Raw genomic sequence first — 22863 nt, 5'->3', positions numbered from 1 at the left:
GAGAGAGAGGGAGAGAGAAGGAAAAATGGAGCGCGCGGCCGGATCGATCGCGATACGAACGGATGGCTGACTCGAGAGTGAACCGCGAGCAAGTAGCGTAGTTGTCTGACTCGACCCGACGTGCAGGATCTGTGCTGTGCTCGGCGCCATTGAAACGCCACCACGAGCTCATCACGGGGAAAACGGCGACGTCGCGAACGGGCCGAGTGATCATCCCCCGGCATCTCTCGCGATTCTGCGTCGCGGACAGCGGAGAGGGAGGGACAGAGCCTGGTGTGTGGTGAAAGTGCTCATCGCGTGATTAGGTCGAGGTCGTGTCGCTCGTCGCAGGGACCCGCTCTCTCTCCATTCCGGTTGACCTTCGGTGCCGGGGATGAAGCGCGTAATCAGGTGACGTTCCACGCGATTCGGATTGACTTGCTCGAGCCATTCCGCGAGCAATTCCGAGACGTGTATCCCGCCGAAAGACCCGCGGTGAAAGTGTGTCAACCGATGTGAAGCGTTACGAGTTGACTCTCGAGGTTTAGATTGCGACTTAGGTATCCTCGACGCCAAGTCTCGATATCTCGACATCGTGACAGTCGTCCCCTACAGTGTTATGCGCAACCTATTTAAGGATACTTCTTTAAGATACGAAACCTCGGAGAAATAGCAAGAAAATCGTACCAATGATCTTTTGAAAATTATTGAATTTTCCATATCCTTATCTTCTCGATAGAGATTGCCCAGTTTAGATTCACAAATGCGCAATTAAAAAAACTTTATATTTAAATAATGTATATACGTACTTTATTTTGTCATTGATTTCTGAAGAGTTTTACTTCTTTACTTCTTGTGCTTCAATGTTACTGACAGTGATTCTACCAGTGGAATGAATCAGAAGAAATAACTGATCATCTTTTAAAAAATCAGAATCTTGAAGGAAACGAGAAAAGGCATTAGATGTGTCTTGTGACGGATTGTGAAGAAAGAAAGTCACGCTCTGTGAGACATCTGAGCAAAACGTCGATATTTCTGCTCCATCGAACACACTTTAGTGACTGTGATCGATATTGATTGATTTTCCGTAAAAATATAATGCTGGTAAGAGATTGAACTCTACTGTAATTGAACGGTGTATTAAGTATTAAATCTAACTGATGGTCTTTGGAGAGAAAAATACATTCTCTATCTCCGGTTTAAATACATATAATAAACGCGATTAAAGCGCTTATTCTTCGAGAAACTTTTCGTTGTCAATCGATTGGTGTACATTATACGCGCGTTAAAGAGACACAAATATTGTGAATCTTTCATTGCGTTTTCAGTGGTTTTAGAGTGAATTCGGGAGATAATTTACGATAATTTTGATGCGTCCAAATAACAGACTGAACTTGAAATTGAAGACATATCCAGAAATATCGACTTTTATGAAAATAATGAACGAATGAATTTCATGCTAACTGAAATAATTCTATTTGAGATAAGATTTAAAAAAGGGTATCATTTTACTAATAATTACTATCAAAGGTTTCATAAGTATTTATCGTTGTAATTTTCTCAAAAAGGGGATCTTAATATTGAATAACGAATATAAATAGCAATTTGAAACGAATGTGTCCAATCATTATCAAGTTCATTAATTTTACGAGACGATATTGAAAACGACTTTCCCACTCGACAAGTTTGTTCAGTAAGAGCTCACGAGAATTCGAGAAACAGTTAACCGAAGACACTTTAAGAATAATTTACACGACAAAAAAAGGGGAAAAGAGAGAGAGAGAGAGAGAGAGATAGACGAGTACGCACGAGCAGCGCGTACGATCACAAAATTGCATATCACACCCAACCCACGCACGATTCGCGCGTGCGTGCTCACGTGCTCACGAATGCAACCGGGTGGTGCAACGTGGCCAGCATCACGCACCCACGCTTCGAGCGCCCACGCGAGATGCGTATGAGCGCGTGACGTCCTTCGTCACACGAGAACGGCCCGATTGAGCGAATGAACAGAATCTAGCGAGAGATCCAGTCCAAGAGTGAATCATGCGTCCCACGCTTTTGCCGGCGCCGCTTCTACTGGCGGTGCTGCTCGCCTGCCAGGTAGCCCGTTGCTTCCTGCTGGAGGGTTCCGCGACGAGTTACGCACAATTTCGCAAATGGAATGCCGGCCTGAACGGCACTCTCGAGTTCGAGTTCAAGACCGAGCAGGGTAACGGGCTGTTACTCTACACGGACGATGGCGGCACTTACGACTTCTTCGAGGTCAAACTGGTCGAGAGCGCTCTCAGACTAAGGTATAATCTTGGCGGCGGGGCGCAGATTGTCACGGTTGGCCACGACCTCGGCGATGGCCATTGGCACAAGGTACAGATTACCAGGTGCAACGAGAACACTACCCTAACAGTGGACGGTGTTGGCGCGGTCTCGACGTCGCGCGGCAAGGAGTTCGAGTTCGGCAAGCTCGCCGGGAACTCGGACGTCTACGTGGGTGGTATGCCTAGCTGGTACAACAGCAAGCTGACGCTCTTGGCGCTGCCTAGCGTCATATTCGAGCCAAGATTCAATGGATTTATTAGGAATCTCGTGTATGCCGATGGAGAGAATACTGTGCCCAGAAGGCAGGAGATGAAGAGTCGGGATGTCAAGGTATATGAGAGTACTACTCATTTTTGTATCTACTTCGTTCGAGATCACGAGATTTTTAGCTTCTCGATTTGTTTAAACTGGAAAATATTTTACTGAAATTGTACGGAAAATGCACAATTCTATAAACGTAGATTCTAAATGCAGATTCGTGCAATCTTTGCGAATTCTTCATGGTACATTCATGTCAAGCATAGCTGATGACTCTTTTTTGTACAAATCTCGTCTCAAATCGTGGCAAAATTAATAAAATGATAATAATATTAATACTATTATGTATAAAATTGTGTTGCGTTCATATATTATTTTTATTATTTTCTTAGTCGCTTGTAATTTATCATATCGTTTAATTTTTTTCGTGAAGAGGTAGATGTTACCGTAACATACGTGACCAAAATAAGGGAAAGGGTTCGTTGATCGAAAATCGCCGGCAAAATTGGGATGCCAATCATGATTTATTGGACAGTCCAATTTAAGACTATACATCCTACCGGCGCAATTAAACCAATGGCACACAGAAAAACTTAAGCAGTAATATATAAGCAGTAAACAAATCGCTATTTTGAATTTATTATTGCTTTACGAGATTCTTCACTGTGATTGACTGATTCACTTCCAAGTAAATGTCATTTATCATTTTGACGTCAAAGTGACGACAAATGTCAACTACCTGAGCTACTGCTTACATCTTACTGCTTAAATTTTTCTAAGTGTCATTGGCTTTATACTAGAAAATAAAAATTCTGTCTAACTTAAGCCCTGCGACATGGAATAAATTATTTATCAATTTGATGTTTCTCCAATCTGAATTATTCTGTCGAGGAACATCGAGACGCATTTTTCTTCCAAGAATTGCATCTATTAATTAGTATGTTAATTGTTGCAAGCGATGTCTAAGATGTTTTTGTTATTCCGACAAAACAACGCTTATTATAACCTGAGAGTAATCACTTGATTTTTTTTACGTAAATAGTCACTTGGAATATTTTACACCCCACTTAAAAATTATTATTGATATTATAATGTATATTATTATTTCCCAATTTATTAATATTTGAGAACATGAATTTATTCACAATTTTTCGAAAAAAGTAGAAATCAAACAAATATTAAACAAACAAAATTAACAGTGCGCAATATAATATCCAGCGCTGATTCCTAACGTCTAGTTGTATTTTGCTGTTATATTTCATTGGAATAAGCAAGTTAAATAGTTTATTACAGTATTAAAAAAAACTAAAGATGTTAATTAATAAAACATTTTAATGCGAGTTTTCGATGAAATTGAATATTTAAAGCTTCTTAAAGAATAATTGCTAAAATCAAATTTATTAAACAATATCCATTGCGTTTTATTTACAATTTACATTTTCTCATCGCCGCGTTGGGATAAAAAATAGGTTATTTCCGGATTAATGAAAAAACTGTCTATTTCTCATTCATTTTTTATATTATTCATTTGCTATAACCAATAACAAAAATTCATCAAGGGAGGCTTATTATCTCGCCGTAAGGAAAATTTTTTTAAGATCAAATATAAAGAAACAGAATATTAAATTATTATTAAAATTACTACATTAAAAAAATACTATTTAACTGGATTATTTAACTGGATAATTCATAAAACGTTTTATTTAAAATTAATATAAAAGAAGAACAATATAATAGAATCTATGTTTTATATCTAGGAGCTTCTTAAATTGAAAAATATTTTGAGAATATTAAAATTATAATTTCAGAAAGATTAAAAATATATATAATATTTTTTGTTATGAATATTTTTAAAAATGAAGACTTCAAGAAGAAGGCATGGCCTCCATGCTCCTGTAAAATCGCCAGTGATTACAACAACATAACTAAAAAATTGACAATTTAAAATTCATAGAAAAAAACGGAATATAAAGAAAAAAGTAGAAACATACCTATTTTCATTCTTTTATAATTAAGATTACACTAACATTACATTTCATAAAATTAATATTACAAAATTTTAATATTTCAAAATGTTCAAATTCATTTTCTGGAAAACTTTGTTTTTTATAAATCATGTCGTGTTGTTATCACAAATAAGCGGTATTTTTTCATCCCCTTTTTGATCGCATTCGTGTAGCCTGTATTAAAATTTATAGTACAATATGAAATGCGAAGCGCGAAAATTGTCATCTTTTTTCAACGAATCAATACACGTTAGTCAGAACAATACACATTGTATATCCAATAGTGTCATTGGCTCCCGTGTACAACACCGTGCAACCAATAGCTGAGTCAGGTTCATCGAGAAATTCTTCTTGATACGCACTAACACGAAAAGCGCGTATGCGTTCGCTCTGTCAGCATAAAATCAAGACTTTCCCTATCGCGAATCGCGCGTATATAAAAGACTAAATTCCTTCCATTTCAAAAGAAAGAAGATCCCGTCATTCCTTCTTTCTTTCCGCGCCGTTTTATCGTTCACTTCCGACGATCGATACTCCCTTCATTGTTCAGAGGCAACATCTTTGGAATAACAGAGTCTTTTCTTTCTTGATTTTGTGTGTGGGATAATTAGCAAACAGATAATCCGTTTGTTCAAGTAAAAATTTCCTTCTGGATACGCTTTTTCTATTTCCTGAGAATTTTGCGAAATGCTTATCTACGCAAAGGTCTGTTTAATTGTTGAATATTTTATACGTTGAATATTTTATTCAGGAACTGGAAAAGTCCATTTATTCATTTTTTATGTTGTAAAGCTCATTATGCTTTCTATGTCTAGTTAAAAATTAAATTCTATGAAATAATATTGTAGTTGTTTCAATTTCTGACATTATAATTCTCTTTACAGTTATTTTAATGATAATAATAATCAATATTGATATCAACTTTTGAGTCTAAGAGAATCAAGACGACTTTCTTTCTTTCTTTCGACTGTACAATATGTTCCATTTCAATGTGCTTGTCTGCTGGCGCCCCATGACAGAATTTACTACGTGTTACCGTAGAATCGAGCTCGGTTCATATTTCTCTCGATGTTGGTTGTCTGCCAAGAATTCCTCCATCTACTCTTCGGATATGTATCCCGCTTTATCCAAGTATTCCCGGAATCTTGTATCTCATTCCGAAAGTAATCTTGTACTTAGCAAATAACAGTCAGACATGCTTGTTATTCTCGCGATGATAGCCCTCCTTCTCGATATCGAGAATACAAATTGATGTTTCTTTTTTATATCTTGACGATAGAATTAGATATTTATTATGATCTATAAATCTATATGAATGTTGTTACATAGTTTAATCGTTTAAGTATTGTATAAAGATATATTAATTTATATATTTTTAAAATTTTGAAGTATTAATCTTAATTTACTAATACTTAAATTGAGAATCCAAACTATTTGTAATTTATAAAAAACATAATTTTAATTTGCAAAAAAGTTGTTACAGATAGTTGGCACTACAAAAACTCACTGTTTAAAAGATTAAGGATACATTACATGTACTTTTTAACAAAATGAAAAGATTATGAAAATATTATAGATTTTTCTGTATTATATTTGTGAAAATAATACAAAAACTTTGGCAGCGATTTAGAATTTGAAAGAAAAATTATTTGTATAATGAAATAGATATTTTTAAAACATAATTAAAATATAACAAAATTTTTAGTTAAATTATAAAATTATATTGTTATATAAAGATAGATATTGAACTGTTTAATATATAATATTTATTTTTATATGGAATATATATAAATTTCCATTTCCACTTTTTCTAGAGATACCTCATTCTTATCAATTCTTAAATGTCATCGATCATCCATTGGATCCAACATTTTTGTCAACATTTGTCAACGTTTGTTTATTACCATGCTTTAAACAAGTATCAATGTAATACTAATTTTTAGATTTTATTATTAGTTTTAATTAAAAATAGATAAATGATAGTCTAAACATAAAAAAAATTAATAAAAATATTTTCAAGATTAATGATTTCTTTATGATGTCAGTTAAGAGTTAAGTAAGGAGTATTCGTAAATTTAGTCACCTTGCTGCTCGATTGGCCACACGTGGTTACGAGGCGCGCATCCGTTTACGATTAGATAAGGCGACAAATCGAGAATATCCGTCAGGAGGATCACCATGCGATTGCCAGTACAACGATGTAACTCGGTCGACATTATCGTTCTCCGTACATCCATACGTGACGTTACGGCGACGCAGATAGATAATCCAAATTTATCAGTGCGCAAGAAATTGTGGACAATACATTATTATTTAATTATTTCCCTCCCGTACGTATATAGAATAATAATTTCTAACAATTATTATCTGAAATTTAATAATATTTTGCTAATCGAATTAATAAAGGAAGAAAATCAGGATCTTGCAAAATCATCATTTCCAAATTCCAGATGTGCGAGTTGAGGATTCATGTTCTATTACATTACAATAGAATACGTGTAATAGAATAGCCCCAATTATCATTTTTTAATGGTCCCTTTCTTTTAAATCCGTTCTTGATTCTCTCTGATTACAACTCTCGCCATTTACCTTGTCTCCAATTATATGAGCAGGAAAGAATGGAAGATAAACGAGTTACGCTCGATAGAAAATCTTCATTTTCCGCGCGAAATGCCTCTCCAACTGCCGGTTGCTTCGTATTAATATTATTTTTCTGTCGTTAACGTTGTAATGTACGCGTGGCACGAAAAGCGATTATCAGACGTACAGGGAGCGATCAACGGGCTGCAAATGACTATCATGAAAAAAGCGAGCAATTACTCGTAGGAAGAAATTATTTCGTACCTGTTACACCTTCACCATGACTATATCGCGCATAGAATGAATTAAATAGTCGTAAGTTAAGTAAATAAAGAGAATGAGAAAAGGATCATTTATAGTGCTCTATATGATTGAATTTCGGAACTAGCAAATGTCGTTAATGTCAAATTGTAGAAGAGTTAATGTAGTGTAGTTAACTTAAATGCCTTAAAGGCCTGTGTGTTGTGTGTGTGTGTGTGTGCAGTATGACTCTTTTTTCAATACTTTTCTAATTTTTTTTCTATTATTTATAATTTTTTTGTCAATATATACATTTGCTTGATACCGTTATATTCCTTAATGTCTGTTTCAATTGAAAAAAATTGTTTACAATATTCATTTTTTTTTGAGAGTTATATGCAATTAAATTGGATTAGATATACCAATATCCAATATGTATTATAATGTGGCGTTTAAGAATTAATTTTCACAAGAAAATAAAAGAAGTTTCAATCAATAATAGTAGAATGTAGCATAACATGAATAGAATGAATCATTCAAATTAAGAAAGTTCTAAAAATTGCATATTGAAATGTTTAAATAAATTTTAAACTTACTTAAAAAAACAAATTGCTTTAAATTAATTCAAATAAAATGGTACTGTTCAAGAAACATGTTTTAATAACGTAACAAGCATGTCTTTAGCGTTTAGATATATCTACAAAGCTCGAGCTGCCGAGAGAACAAGCGAGGCAGTTACAGTTCGTCGCCGTTTAGGTGATTAAACGGATTAAACGAGAAGATAAATTAATTAATTTGCACAAGGAGTATACTGCAGTAGCGAAACTGTGAAATTCGTTTCGTGGTAACATTGTATCATTTCAAGGAATGCACGCGTGTCTCGAGCATTTGTACGCCCAGGTGGCTCTAATAATAGTTGCGTTTTCAAAGAATGGAAAGCAATCAAAATAGATCTTTATCAGATAATAATGTGGAGCGACAAGTCGAGTGGACAGTACAAATTGCAGGGTAGACATGCTAAAGCGCACCATCGCACTCCAACCAGATGAAAATAATATATTGCACATGCACGACAAACACGGCATATACCAATGAAATGCTTAATGACTATATAATAAATGATTATTATTAATATTAATGTAATACAGTATATTCTGTTGTAATATTTATAAATATTCGTAAATATTAGATAATTAGAAAAATTGATCTAATTTTCGATAAATCTCTCTTCGTTAAAAGTTGCACAGTATTAAAATATTTTACTATAGTTCGCTAAAAAGGTAACAAACTTTGAATGTCACTTAAATATAGAATTAGTTTGCTTTCACGGAGATATTAAATAATTAGAATAATCTTGAGAAGAGTGGTTATAGACAAACTACTCCATCGCGAATTATTTGAATTAACGAGAAGATTTACAAGCGTTCTAATTTTAAGTGTCTCAAGTTTAAATAATTGTTCGGCTGCTGAATTATAAATATGAATTATATGTTAGAACATAGTTTTTAAAATTCACGAAGTAAATTTAACCTTTTCGATAAATCTCAATCTGCTCGTTCACTTTATACATTTGACAATATTCAATATTTGCATTGAAGTCCAATATACAAATATCAAGAAGTTGCTGACATATCGAATATCGGCTATTCAACAACATGTTTTATCATTTTATTTATATAAGCAAAATATTAGATTTTTAAATTAAAAAAACAATCAAATTTTTATAATTATTTAATAAATAAATAATATTATTATAAAATGTAATATCTTTCTATCACAAATATATAACGCGTTAATATAAAATGATGCAAACATTATATACATATATAATGTATATATTTTAATATCTATATATATATTTTATATTTTAATATCTCATTTAATGTTCAGCTTTTTATTATTCACTGTATTTATTATTCAATGTAAAAAAAAAAATTGGATTAGGATGACGATTAATTCGCGATTATCCATCAATGTCGAAGAAAAAAGTTGTTATAACAGCAATGTTATTCCTTATTGTTCTATTAATCACACTTGTCTTTTTTCTTTTTGCTTTCCGAGATCTAGTATTCTCAAAATCATGAAAACGTGAATAGAAAAACGCAAATATCTAAGCAATAGAAAATATTGTGTTTAATTAATTATGCTTGACGTAATCGCGGGAGCTTTTTTGTCGCCCAACCGTATTTCTTCGTATGTAATCATGCGTTGAGTGACGTAAATGACTACACACAACGTTTATTACGTTGACTACCACGATTAATGAATGCGCGGATTTGCAGCTAATGAGATACGATATCACATTCCGCCACCTCGCAAACACGATTCTCGACAAAATACGCTCACGTTGTATTGGTGTCGATATAATTTACATTAAATATACCACAACAAAAATCGTGGTGTAAAAAGGTAATCGTTAAAACGTTCTTTCAATATTCATATATTAAATACGGTATCCAACAAATTTCAATATCCGACAAATATTATGTAAAATATAATATTATCATGAAAAATATTATGGAATGTTATTACGTTTTCAAGCATCTTAATTTGTCGTACAACTATTGAGCACAAATCTGTATGGTGACTTATAAAACTTAAATTTCACGCCAATCGAATCGATACGTTCGAATCTTGCTGACGTTTATGTTTCTCGTTATTTCGACGTGCTGCAAGTTAAAGTAATATGCGCGCAATGATATTTGGTCAGATGTATATGAGCGAGTTGAAACGCGCCACGATAATTAATCGAGAAACTCGTTAATGAGGGTGGTTGAATGAATTTCGTATACATGTCGAGATAAATATATATTCGTGCATATATTCTCAGAAATAACGAATACACGGTCGAGATGATGTCTCGTAACGAGAAAGCACATATATATGGATAAATACCGTGCAGCCTCGTCGTGGAACAAACAGCGATGAATGGAATTGCCCAGTTGCAAAAGTTTGCGTTTCTCTAACGATCCGCGTCTAATTAATTTTTATTGCATGTTTAGCCTCGAGTTATCCACCGGTGGCCACCATAAAACATATAAGCGGCTTTGCATATTTATCAATTTTACCGCTGCATCATTTATCGTTTCGATATTCTCGTGGAAAAATTTTACACGAGAACAAAGACTATATGCAATATAAATTTCTCGTAAGCTTTAATATATAAAAATTATATGTACTTATATTGACTTTTCGATAAAAAATAAGCTTACATTGAGAAAAATGTTTTAGTAAATAAAGAAGTAAGAAAGTTTTTTTATTAGAGAATTATATATATCAACAAAATAAAGGATTATACGTATCAAACAATATTTCTCTCAATGTAATATATAATAATAATCATTAGTATATATATATATATATATATATATATATATATATATATATATATATATATATATAGAGTAGTTTTAAAAATGTAATTTTTATTATTGACATTTCCTGTTAAAAAATTTAGCAAGGATAACGCAAATATAAAATCTAAATTTGACATATCATTCGTTCGAGTATTGATTTATGTAAGGCAAAGTGTAAAAATAAATGATATAACCGGAGCACATCGTACTACCAAATTATCATTTAAGTACAGTTCGTATTCTTAGAATCGATATATCTGTGTCGTTTTTTCTTCATTCCTGATATTCATTTCTCGATATGATTTTATATTCGGTATTTTTTGAATTATTACGATTTAGTTGCCGTTAAAACCCTTGCGACGATAACACATATATTGCGGCAGAGTCATTTACATATTTCCAAGTACGTAATGGCGAACAATCGATGACATAATTAAACTACAGTGCTGAATTTCATTTCGAAATTAACGAGAAATCTATAAGAAGACTCCACATTCGACAGTTGATTAATTATCGTGGAAAAATTCACCGACACGTTTTCTACGTGAAACGTAGATTTAGTCTGTTTGCACATCGAAAATAAGAGAACGTTATCTTTTTTTGGCGCAATGAGCATATCTCGAAATATCTGGAGTTGCAAATTCAGCCATAATAAACTCGCGCAATTAGAGTTCTTGTGTATATAATTTTTTGCTTTAATTAAAACAGTATTTTCGTCTTTTATGGCGCGCACAGGTCGCGGTTACCGTCCATCCTGGATAGCAGACGTGCATTTAAACGGGCGGTTTCGGGCACACGGCCGGGGGGGGATTGCTAGCGTAAATGTAAAGGGAGTGGTTGTAAAACTGAATTAATTTCTGTTTTAAACGGGGATAACGACTGACCACTCCCGTCAACTGCCAAAAATGAAAATCCTCACTGACACGAGCCTTTCGATGATTTACAGTCAGCCGGGCCGCGCGATCAATCGAGCGAGTAAACGTTTCATTGCGACGCTGCTCGCATTAATCGGGTATATTGTAAATTACTTATGGTTTGCACAGGCCGCATTTATGGTGTCGGCAATTTGCATTTGTGACATTTACATTATTATTCAGGATGTTATTATACGCAGAGAATTGCGCGAACCGATCGATATATTCACTTAAAAACGAATCGCTGCACGAAGTAGCAGTGACAGCCTTTGTGCTCGAAACTTGAAATGCAATGTCAATGTCCTCTATTAGACATTTTCGCTGAGGGAAATGTCAGCGATTGAACATATAGCGGAGTGTTGATCGGAAATCGATCGATTCGAGCGAACGACATAATCTCATCTATACAATTCGATATTACAGCTAGTCATTAATTTTGTGCAAATATTTCACATATTAAGTGCATTTTAAAGTGTCATAATGTCAAACATTTCTATATTCAAAGATTACTATGATGCTAGATTATGGTATTGGACTTCTTGATGCAAAAATTCTAAAATAACGTATACTTTTATTTAGATTGTATTTCTATTATAGGTTTTATATATATATATATATATATATATGTTATTTATATTTGTGCTCTTATTTATAATTTCTAGAATAAGAAATTGTGCTTTAAATATAATTTATTTAGCATCAAAATATTTGAAATATTACTTTAATTTCTACATTTTAAAATTAGTAAATCGATCTTTTGTTTTGAATAAAGAAAAAATTTCGCGTCTTTGCGAAATAAGATTGAGCCATTTAAATGCATTGTTAGCTTTCTTTATTATCCTTGAATCATTATTCGCTTGATGAGAGAAAAATGGTGTCGCGTAAATCGTTCTTAGCCTTGGACGCGCATAATAATAAAAGATCATGTAACGAAGGGCAAAGAGAGCGAGAAATAACATCCCGATGGCTTTAGGTGGCGAGAACGGACGAAGACGTATCGATTATCCTGCTCGACTTTGCGCAAACGAGACCGCATCGCGGCGCGAAACGTGATCGAAGATAAAACGCTTCTGTCCTAGACGGAAAGAGGGAGTTCGAGTCGTTGTAAAACTTTTTTCCATCCTTCGAGAATAAAACTCCGAGGACGACTTAATCATCGCGATGGGTAGATCACGCGATAAAATGCTGTCCACCCTTCTCGACCGTGAATCTTTCGCGGATAGGGGACGATGTCGGTAAAGGATCGAAGTGTCAGCTGTTGAAACTTTTATGCGTGTTCACTGTATATTCGAGATTTTTCGTGTGATACAATTAAATGTAAATTTAAACAAGTAGTGCGAACGAATAATGTCATGCTGTTTTTTTTTGTTAGAGAGAACTTATTTTAGAGATCTTCATTCATAAAAATTTAAACATCTCTGAGGTATTTAATTTTTTAATTAATTCTGATTAATGTCAGTCATTTCGATTTATTTATCATGTTTTATATTTAATTATTAAAAAAACAACTGTTTTAAAATATTTGATGGAATCAAAAATGTGATGAGTATATATATATATATATGTATATATATAAAATCGGAAGTAGCATATCCTGGGAATATGGCGGGAATTTTGCCGGAAGCGGAAAGCAATTCCATTCTTCCGCGTCGCGACCACTCGGCAAATCATCGACAAAACCGAGCGTCCTTCCTTCACGTCCTTTCCTCATGAAACTCGTCCACCATCCCGACATATTCCGAGTTTCTCAGGTCATATTTTTGACAGGAAAATTGCATTTTGCCAGAACAATGCATATCGAAGTAAATTTCATATAAATTTACATAAGTTTGTTTTCAACACAATTGTTTTATGTAAAAAAGGTCATGTATAAAAATAGAATAATGTTTTGTTTTTTTGAAGCTGCTCTGAAATTTAAGATAAGAAAGGAAGCATTTTTATCAATTAACTATTTTCATATATCAAAATACACTTTTAAACAGAGATATACGCATTTGCGTTTTTTTAAATATAAAAACCGATTAATTTAGTACTTGAGAGAACTAAGTTATTGAAAATTTGAACGGAAAATATTTACATAATGTAATATTTGACATATGTAGATACAAACATTTGGTCGTTTTTTTAACATACAATATAAAAGCAACTTTTTCAAAGTTATTGACATGCAGAATAAAAATGCACTATAATTACAAAATACCGCTCTCGTTTATTATTTCCATGTGGAGCAGCAGAAATAACGATGTAACAAGCTAACAGCAAAAAGCCTTAATCGATTAATCACTTTACTTGTTTTTACTGTAAATACCTCGCTTCCTTCTGCATACACGATGTCCGCAGTTAGAGACAGTTAAAAGAGAGTTAAGAGTTAAGTTTCAATGTAAAAAAAAAAGATCGCCGCGCGTCAGTCGACGACATTTTTGCATCGTTTCACCTAGTTGTTTGCGCATCGTGCTCGTTGCACGCACGCGAGATCCAGAAATCGTGTACGAGTGCTCGCCACTTTTATGCCCGTCACGATAAAATAATAAACCGCATTTGCGGTATCGTGGTATATCGCGGCTGTATGGTTGCGCGAGCTTCTCGCGTTTCGAAATGACGGCTCGTTTCGGCCGTCCACGTAACGAGGGAGCTGAAAAACCCGCGCGGTTTCCTACCGTCGCATCGTCAAACCGTATGCTGTAATAAACAGACGAGCCGGATGAGGGACGCACCGAATTATTGTCACACCGGCGAGTTCTGTGGGACCATTTTGTACAGACGACATTTAAAGCATTTCTTCGCGATTATAATGGCGTATAAATGTGTCCCGCGTTAAGTATGATTCACACACAATAATGAAATTTTCTAGATAAAACGATCGGAATTATTCTTTCTGGAAAGAACTCGTAAAATATTTCTCGTATAATAGCAAAGATATATATATATATATATTTCTCAATTTATCATCTACTTATATCTCGATGCGTTTTTTAATAACTTTCTAAAAATTCCTTCTAAAAATTAGGAGATTCATTTTCATTCGCTTGCATATAATTAAAAAAGTCTATATTATTTGTCATGTTAAATTATAGTTTAGATCAGCTGTGAATCGAACTACATCATCTGCGAGTTTTGTATTACAATATTCAGAATTCTCTTGATTTATAAATACATCTACATGTGAAATGATTATAAATGCACATACAATGTTACACTTGTAATGTAATATAAGAATTAATTGATAACTATGATGTATATAATGTATATATTTCCGTAACTATATGAATTCCTTGTACAAGTAAAGTAAAACGCCTATGTGAGCCTTTGCGGTTGTTAGTGCCTGAATTATATATTTATAAAATAAGATATATAATTTAAACCAGTTTGTACTCGACCTCACTAATTATCGCACTGACTCAAATTCAGAATCGAAACGTCTGCAGTTAACTTCATTTAGTAAGTACATTCAAATTGTTTGTGCGAATTATATAATTGATGAATTATATAATCTATGCACTAACAATTTCAGACTCACACACAGGCATTTTGTACTAGATTTATTCTTGGAGTCACAATTACTATTAATTTAATTCATTTTAATATGAATTTATATATATTAATCGTTAAATTCTTTTCTCGATGCGAACACGCTATTATAAATTCATAATATTAGATTCTCACTCAATTTGAAATTATTTTTAATAATTCTATAGATTGCCACTGCTCCTATTCAATATATCGTTAATTAAAACAATGAAATTAAACAATCAAGAAAATGTATTAAATTTGACTCAAATTTAGTTTATTATGTATATACACGTTAATATAGATGTTTACTTTAAAATTAACTAAAGATATAAATTGATTTACATTTTGACATACATGAAAGTTAAAACTAACAAAAATGTTATTTAACTTACAGATTGGGTTACCATTACTCCTTTGACATCTAACAGTGCACAATTCCATAATGTAACTGCAAGTTAATACATTTTTTTGGTGACATTCGCAGCGCGTACGGCTCTCGTTCGATAAAAATGATAAGAAGAATGGATTTTTCTTCCACTCATCTATATGAATCTAAGTTATCTTTCTTCCTATTTTTATTATTTTTCTCCTTTTTATTGTTTGATTTGCTTCGACTCTTCTCAATTATATATTTGCTATGCTATAGCAAAAAGCATAAGTATAGGTAAAGTATATATGTATAGTATATAAATGTACACAAATGGCGGCAGTATATAAAGCTCGGGTACGTAGGTTCGCTAAACCCAAATGGCTGTGTGGATCAGTCACCTCTACGAAGTCGTAGCGTTTACAGTAAAGGCAGTGAAGACTGCTACCGCTTCGAATGCAGTTTATACATGCCATCTACAATTTATTCTATCATAAAGCCAATCTATGTCACCTATCTCTGGTTCTGATATCTTGTGCATAAAAATATTTTTTCAGTTATGATCAATATTACGCGTAAAAATCTTTGCAAATCAAATGATCTTTCTTGGCGCTTTAAATTGCCAACAACAATTTTAATGAAATATTGCTGTGGAAGATATAATATTTATATATCTTATATATATATATTTTTTTTATTTATTGCACTGTTAAATTCATGATGTAAAATTATACTCAATTTGAGTTATCTTTAATAATTTCTACAGCTCACTACTTTCTATACGTCACTATTTCTTTCAATCTGTTCTTAATTTAATTAAAATATTGGAGTTAAGCAATTTAACTCAAGAAAATGTACTAAATTTGATCTAAATTTATTTTATTGTTTACTAAGTGCATACGTTAATATAGACATGTTACAAAATTAATATTAATATAATACTTTTCAAAATTATTTAAAAAGAGTATATAATTGTAAAACTATTTATTACCTGCAACACTAAAACAGCTTTCACAACATAATGTAGTAAATAACTTATAACGATCAGTGACTATGTTTTTTAACGTCTAAGCAGATTGTGTACAATAGAATTAATTTTGACGTTCACCTTCAGAATGCAGCGCAAACTATATAAAAAAATTGTGATATTCTACAACCCTACCTATTCAATAATTTTTCCTTTTTTCTCTCTAAATTCTTTGAAGATTCACAAAGAATTTAGAGAGTTCCTTTATATTATTAAATGTAATTAGAAAAAGACAAATGAAAGGCAAACAAAATTACACAGTAAATTTTATGTGTTTCAGTGCGGTGGCTTTCCCTGTGTCGAGACCACCAATAAACGCAAGTCGCCGAGGGTGAGTAATGAAATTTTTTGCTACAAATCTAGAATATAATATTAAATAAAAGTACACACAATAATATATATTATTATTTGCAAATACAATAGAATTAAAATAGGTTTAAAAAGATAGGATAATAAAATCTTCTCGCTTCACTGAAAATCGTCGCGTACTAATAAATTGTCGAGTGTTGCACAAATAAAAAAAAAAAAAAAAAACGTAGCAACCACGCGAGGCAATAAGAATTGTCGTGGGGTAAAGAGTTATTCGGTACACCGCCGAGCTCTTTTTCATTTTTCAAATGGCTGCGCCATGAAACTACGCGAGCGATAAAGCCGGCAAACAGATTTCATGCACGAGCGAATATATGCTTGCCTCGTGGGACCCACCGGTATATCGGCTTCTCGACCGGACATTGTAACACAACGATTTTTGTTGTTTTCATGACGCTACCAATTCTATTACGTGATGTGGGATGACCGGATTATGGCTTAATATCTCATAAGACAAGACCGTTATATGCTGCGGATAGGTTGTATGCCCTGTTACATTCAATCAAGTGAGCTCCGAATTTGTCATTGACAAACAACAAGGTTTCCACGTATATACGCCGACTACGATCGTTAATTACGATCGTATGCATACAGACTTTGAGTCACTGTCGCATCGATGAGCTATAATGAGATTCAGGTAATTCGATTATGTAATGAAGATGTCGTGAAGTCAATAGGATGAAAAATATAAGATATTCAACAAAATTTTTAAATAAAATTTTCATTAACGTATTTTACTAATTGCATTCATGAAAAACAAAAAATATACACCGAAAAAAACAGTTGGTTGAATTCACAAGATATGTTTCATTAAGCAAATTTTGGAGAAAGTAAATAGAATTTCTGGTTATAATCAAATATTTTGAGATACAACCAGAACATTCATGATACCGATTAATTTAGTTAATGCGTATGTGGTAATAATATCCAAACATATATCCGATTATTGTAACTACAAGAGAAAAAAAACATGGATTAATATATGTTTAAAGTAGTATTGATAGAACAGAACAGAATTTCCAGTTATTATTAAATCGGATATTTCAATAAAAAATTGTTTAACACTATTCATACAATTAAATATAGCGGATTATTGTAACCAGAATATATGCAACCAAATTTATCTGGTTATTTTAATCAAAACAAACAGCCTGATTATTATATATGTATTTCAGGTTAATTCAACCAATTTTTTTCAGTGTATATATGCCAGTCAAACAGTAAATTTGTTCGTCTGCAACATTCTCTCTCTGTTACGCGGCGCTTTCGGCGGAACAAATAAGCGACGCGGAACATCATTACGTCAGGGCCAAATCAGAGCAGCGCAAAGCTGGCGAAACGACGTATCGTTATTCCTTCCCTAATGCGCGCATTGTACGTCGTGTAACGCAGTTACGTATATTATACAGCGGTATGCAAACGGTACCAAGCCGTCCTCTCTATCTTTGTTATCTCCTCTTGTCTCCTTCGTATTTCGTTCCTTGTCACTACATCTCGTGGTAGTCGAGTCTCTCTTAATCATGCAGCGGTGCGTATACATCCGTGGAAATTTACGTATTACGAGCTGTTGTGCCGCAATCGCGGCGTGACAACGGTAAATCCGCAGAAAGGGCAAAGAAAGAGATTGAAGAAAAGAGAAAAAGAAAATATATATAAAAATAATACTAAAAATAGTATATTTACTGTAGACATTCAGCTATAAATGTTATTTTCTTTTATATATATATATATATATATAATGTAAGATTTTTTTTGAATAAATATTATTAAAATTTAACTTTAAATTACAATTAAGCCAACATTCGTTTATAATTAAAAAAAACTACGCGCTAAAAAAATACGCTGTGTTTACCTTAGCATGAAAAAGTCTATCTGCCAGGTTTTTTTCTTTGATAATTTAAGATTTTTTAAAAATAAATATTATTATACACAATTTAGTTTTAAATTATAATTAAAATAACGTTCGTTTTATATTTAATATAAAATTTATTTCTAATCTCGTTAATAAAAATATAATTAACATATTTAATTTTCTGCATTCCGACGTGGAAAAATTTACCTACTGCAAAGTAGATATTCGATTTTAGATGGAAAAAAAATAATGATAAAATTATAACGTTATTATATGTCAAAAATTAATAAAAATTATTGTATGTATCAATTTTGTAGGAGTATCTCAAAACGTAATGTATAATGCATAATTCTGTTGATCTCGCAAGCTTCTAAATATAATGTATAATGTATTACGTAATCGTAATTTTTGGGTCATGAAACTTTATATGCGGAGCAGAGTGCAAAGTTGCTAAAACAAAATTCGATGAAATATTTATTAAAAAGTTTAACATCCGGGTTTTTTTTCCAAACTTATAAAACATGCTGCAGTAGCGAGGAAGTGAGCAGAAGTGAGAGAGGATTTTCGAACATGTTGCAACAGCTGCCTACACATCGTTTGCTCAAATAAAAAATCTTTCACTGTTAGAACCCAGTGCTTACATTCCCTTTGTCGAATCGACGTCGGCGATGTCGCATCGTCCGAGACGGCGGAAGCCATTATACGCGTTTTCCAGCTCACTCGTAATCGCGTTACAAGGTTCCTCGGGAGCAGTAACGTTAACGCGATCGATCGCGCCAAGTGAATCGCGTCATTCTCGAAGGGGGTCTCGAATTATTCGTCGTCTACGTCGAAAGTGGGGCGCGGACAAAGTCTAGAATCGTTAGGAGAAATGAAAATAAATTGCATGGCTGGGTGGGTTCTAAGTAGGCCGTTGGCGATTTGAGTACGATCGGAGAAATGGTGCACGATAAAAATGCATGGTGTTTATTACGTCGTTAGACGAAATCGACTTTATTTTCTCATTAGATTAATATATGTATTCTTCCATTTGTTTGTTTCCTTTTTTAAACAACAAAAAAAAAGAAGAAGTGTCTTGCCAAAATAATTAATCCTCTAATTAGTCCTCTGATAGTGAATTTTCAAAAGATCTAAAAAAGTGGAACTGAATCTGACTCGATGCTGTTTTATTCATTTTTTTATTTAATCAATGTATAAAATAGATAAAAAGAAGTAAATATATAAAGCAGACATTTTTTTTAATTTTGCAAATTAAATAATTAATTGACTTATTAAATATTATATTGTTTAATTAAATAGTGCATTTCTTACTGCACTGACTCCTATACAGCAACTAACTCCTTTTTCGAATACTTTATTTTAAATAATATATATTGTATCATGAAATGTCTTCCTTTATTAAATAACGCATGAACGTTGTAAAATATACGAATCTAACCCGCCTTACTAAAAAAGGATTAATATAAATATAATAGGATATTTCACAAGAGAAAGTCCTTTTCAGTATTTCCGTGAAAACAATCTGCAATATATAAGGAAAGTCTTAATGTCGCGCGTATAACGTAAACCGGTGACAATAAATTTCGTGATTACGAAATTGTTGTCTCGTTTGTTCGCTGAGATAAAAAAACAAAGAAAGACTCGAGATATTTGATATCCCTTTTCCCGCTGTAATCTCGAATTTCAAAGTCGAGGACAGTTAGTGAAACTAGGAAAAGAATCTCGGTTTTTTTGAACTTCTTATATACAACTCAGGGAGACAGATGTCGCGAATAGCTTTCCGAGAAAAGTTAAAATGCAAAAGCAAGCCCTCGATATTGAAGATATTGAATATCCGTAGATTATATTTTGTTTAAAAGACATGGGCTACAAGCTTCTTTATGGATGAGTTCGTATTGGACTGACTTATATAATGCAATTTTTGAAATCTTATTCTGTCTCTACTGCAGAAATCGAACATCAATAAACATAAAACAAATATGTCCGAAGAAATATATTAATTTTTTTTCTGTATTCATACAGCAAGAAAATTGATTTATAATAAATTATCGAATAAAGATTTATATTTTTTTGCATGTATACATCATAGCATTATATATACATAATAGCATTTTTTTTAAGAATTCTTCTTTAAAATGAAACATAACATAAAATAGAAGCTAATTTCCTCAGGATTAACCATCTTATGTCCACCATGCCTTAATTAATAAAGATATTAATGAAAGAAAAAAAAGATCATTAATAACAATTGCCCTTAGAGTATATTTTTTCCTATTTCAATTAATTGAATATATTAATTCCCCCTTTACTATATAGCCGACTATTTATCAACTTTCTTTGCTACAGATTTCCACGGAATTTATTGGAACTTTATTTTTATTAATCTGTCTAATCCGACTCTATAAAATACACTTTTCATCTTACCATCATTTTGGTTTTGAAGCAGCATCATGATATTGACAGTTTGTAGATGTAGTTTGATTATTCCTGTTTATCTCTTTTTATTGATGAAGATTTTAATAAAAACTTGTCAACATAACATAAAATAAAAAAGAACATAAAAACAAAATTATAATATATGCCATTAATTAATAAAAATATTTTTTCTTTTTTTTATTAAGACCAAAATCGACAATTTTCTTTTAAAAGAGAACGTTAAGAAAAATAATTTTTTATCGCTAATTTCCAATTTTCATTATTTACATTATGATTAAAAAAATATTACGCTGATATTTATTTGGATATTAATTGAAAAATATTATTTTTCGTTTATATTTTTCTAAATTTGTCTTTACGAGAAGGTTTTTATTTCCAATCTGTAACATCACATGCATATTTGTAATAGTATTAATATATTTTTGCTGGAAAAAATTCTCAGTTAATAAAAAAAATATTCTTATACTTTTACATCTATCTACGTAAAAAAGAACAATTTTTATCTATTATATTTAGAGTGTGCACATTTTTAAGTTATACTATATTTATCATGAATCATTTTATAGGTAGGAATTTTATAAATGATAAAATAGTGAATAAAAGCTCGTAAGAGTATCGAAATAATGAAGCTTATCGAAAAGCCCGAGTGCATTGAAAGTAATAAGCTATTTTCTATCGTGAACTTTTCAATAATAAGAAAGTCTTTAATGCTGCCTTTTCTGTGTTTAAATATTCATTCACGCTCAGTGGAGTCTCCCGGGGAGAAGAGGACTCAGTAATTTAGCGAATCGATTTAATTCCCATCTCCGAAAGATAAATAATCTCGCGAGATTATTGTTCGCTCGATGAAATTGTCAAATATTAAATCCAATCCTCATATAATACGAGATTCCCTCGTAAAGCTCCGGACTGTATGTCCCATCGAGATCTCATGGGACAAATAAAAACTCGCGTGCGCGTTAAATAATATAATAATATACTCGGATATCAATTTTATGGTTGACACCCATGTCATGATCTTCTTCACGTTTATTTCCGTCTGAGGAATTATAGATACAAAGATTATCGTGGACAAAACCGTTTCTGTAATCGATTGACGCAGAAGTCTCTTTTCCTAAGCAGCCATTCATGATCTATCACTTAATGGGAGACCCAAAATCACAGGTTTGCGTCTCTTTTTTGTCATTCTTTTTCCTTTGGCCTATAAAGCGCGATCACGAAAGAAGAGATGTACCGTGGATGAGAAAATCGAATATCGATACGAAATTTTCTATTCAAGCCTACGCTAGTAAGAAATATACGATTTTATATATTGGTCTGAAATATAGTTGGTTTAAGATTCCGCGATTATCACGAATTGATCTTAATGGTCTCTAAGAATATCGTAATACAATTAGGAAAAAATTATTCCGTTATCAATTTACGTTATCAATTATATCGTTGTCGTATAAATATTTTACTTTTTTTATACGGGATGTCGAAATGTTACTGAAATCATAAATCATCTATACATTTCTTTATCGTACTGATATTGACATACTTTTTCTAACTGCAAATGATAGAAATTATGAAGTAAAACGTTCGATAAAAAAATTAATAAAAAAATTGATCACGTTTTATATTAATTAATTCATTATTAACTGAAATTAA

General features: G+C 32.4%; 1 protein-coding gene across 1 annotated transcript in view; it reads left to right on the top strand.

Moving 5' to 3' along the window:
• The first annotated feature begins 2025 nt into the window (after positions 1-2025).
• Positions 2026-22863, top strand: part of LOC105618399 (neurexin-1) — a 224183-nt gene continuing 203345 nt past the window's right edge. The window contains exons 1-2 of the mRNA XM_012199942.1: positions 2026-2628; positions 16837-16887. Of these exons, the coding sequence (XP_012055332.1) occupies positions 2026-2628; positions 16837-16887 (654 nt within the window). The remainder of the gene's footprint in view (positions 2629-16836; positions 16888-22863) is intronic.

Source organism: Atta cephalotes, assembly GCF_000143395.1.
Source record: "Atta cephalotes unplaced genomic scaffold scaffold00016, whole genome shotgun sequence".
Taxonomy (NCBI): domain Eukaryota; kingdom Metazoa; phylum Arthropoda; class Insecta; order Hymenoptera; family Formicidae; genus Atta; species Atta cephalotes.
Note: the sequence above shows the minus strand (reverse complement) of the source record. Positions and strands in the feature narration are given on the sequence as shown.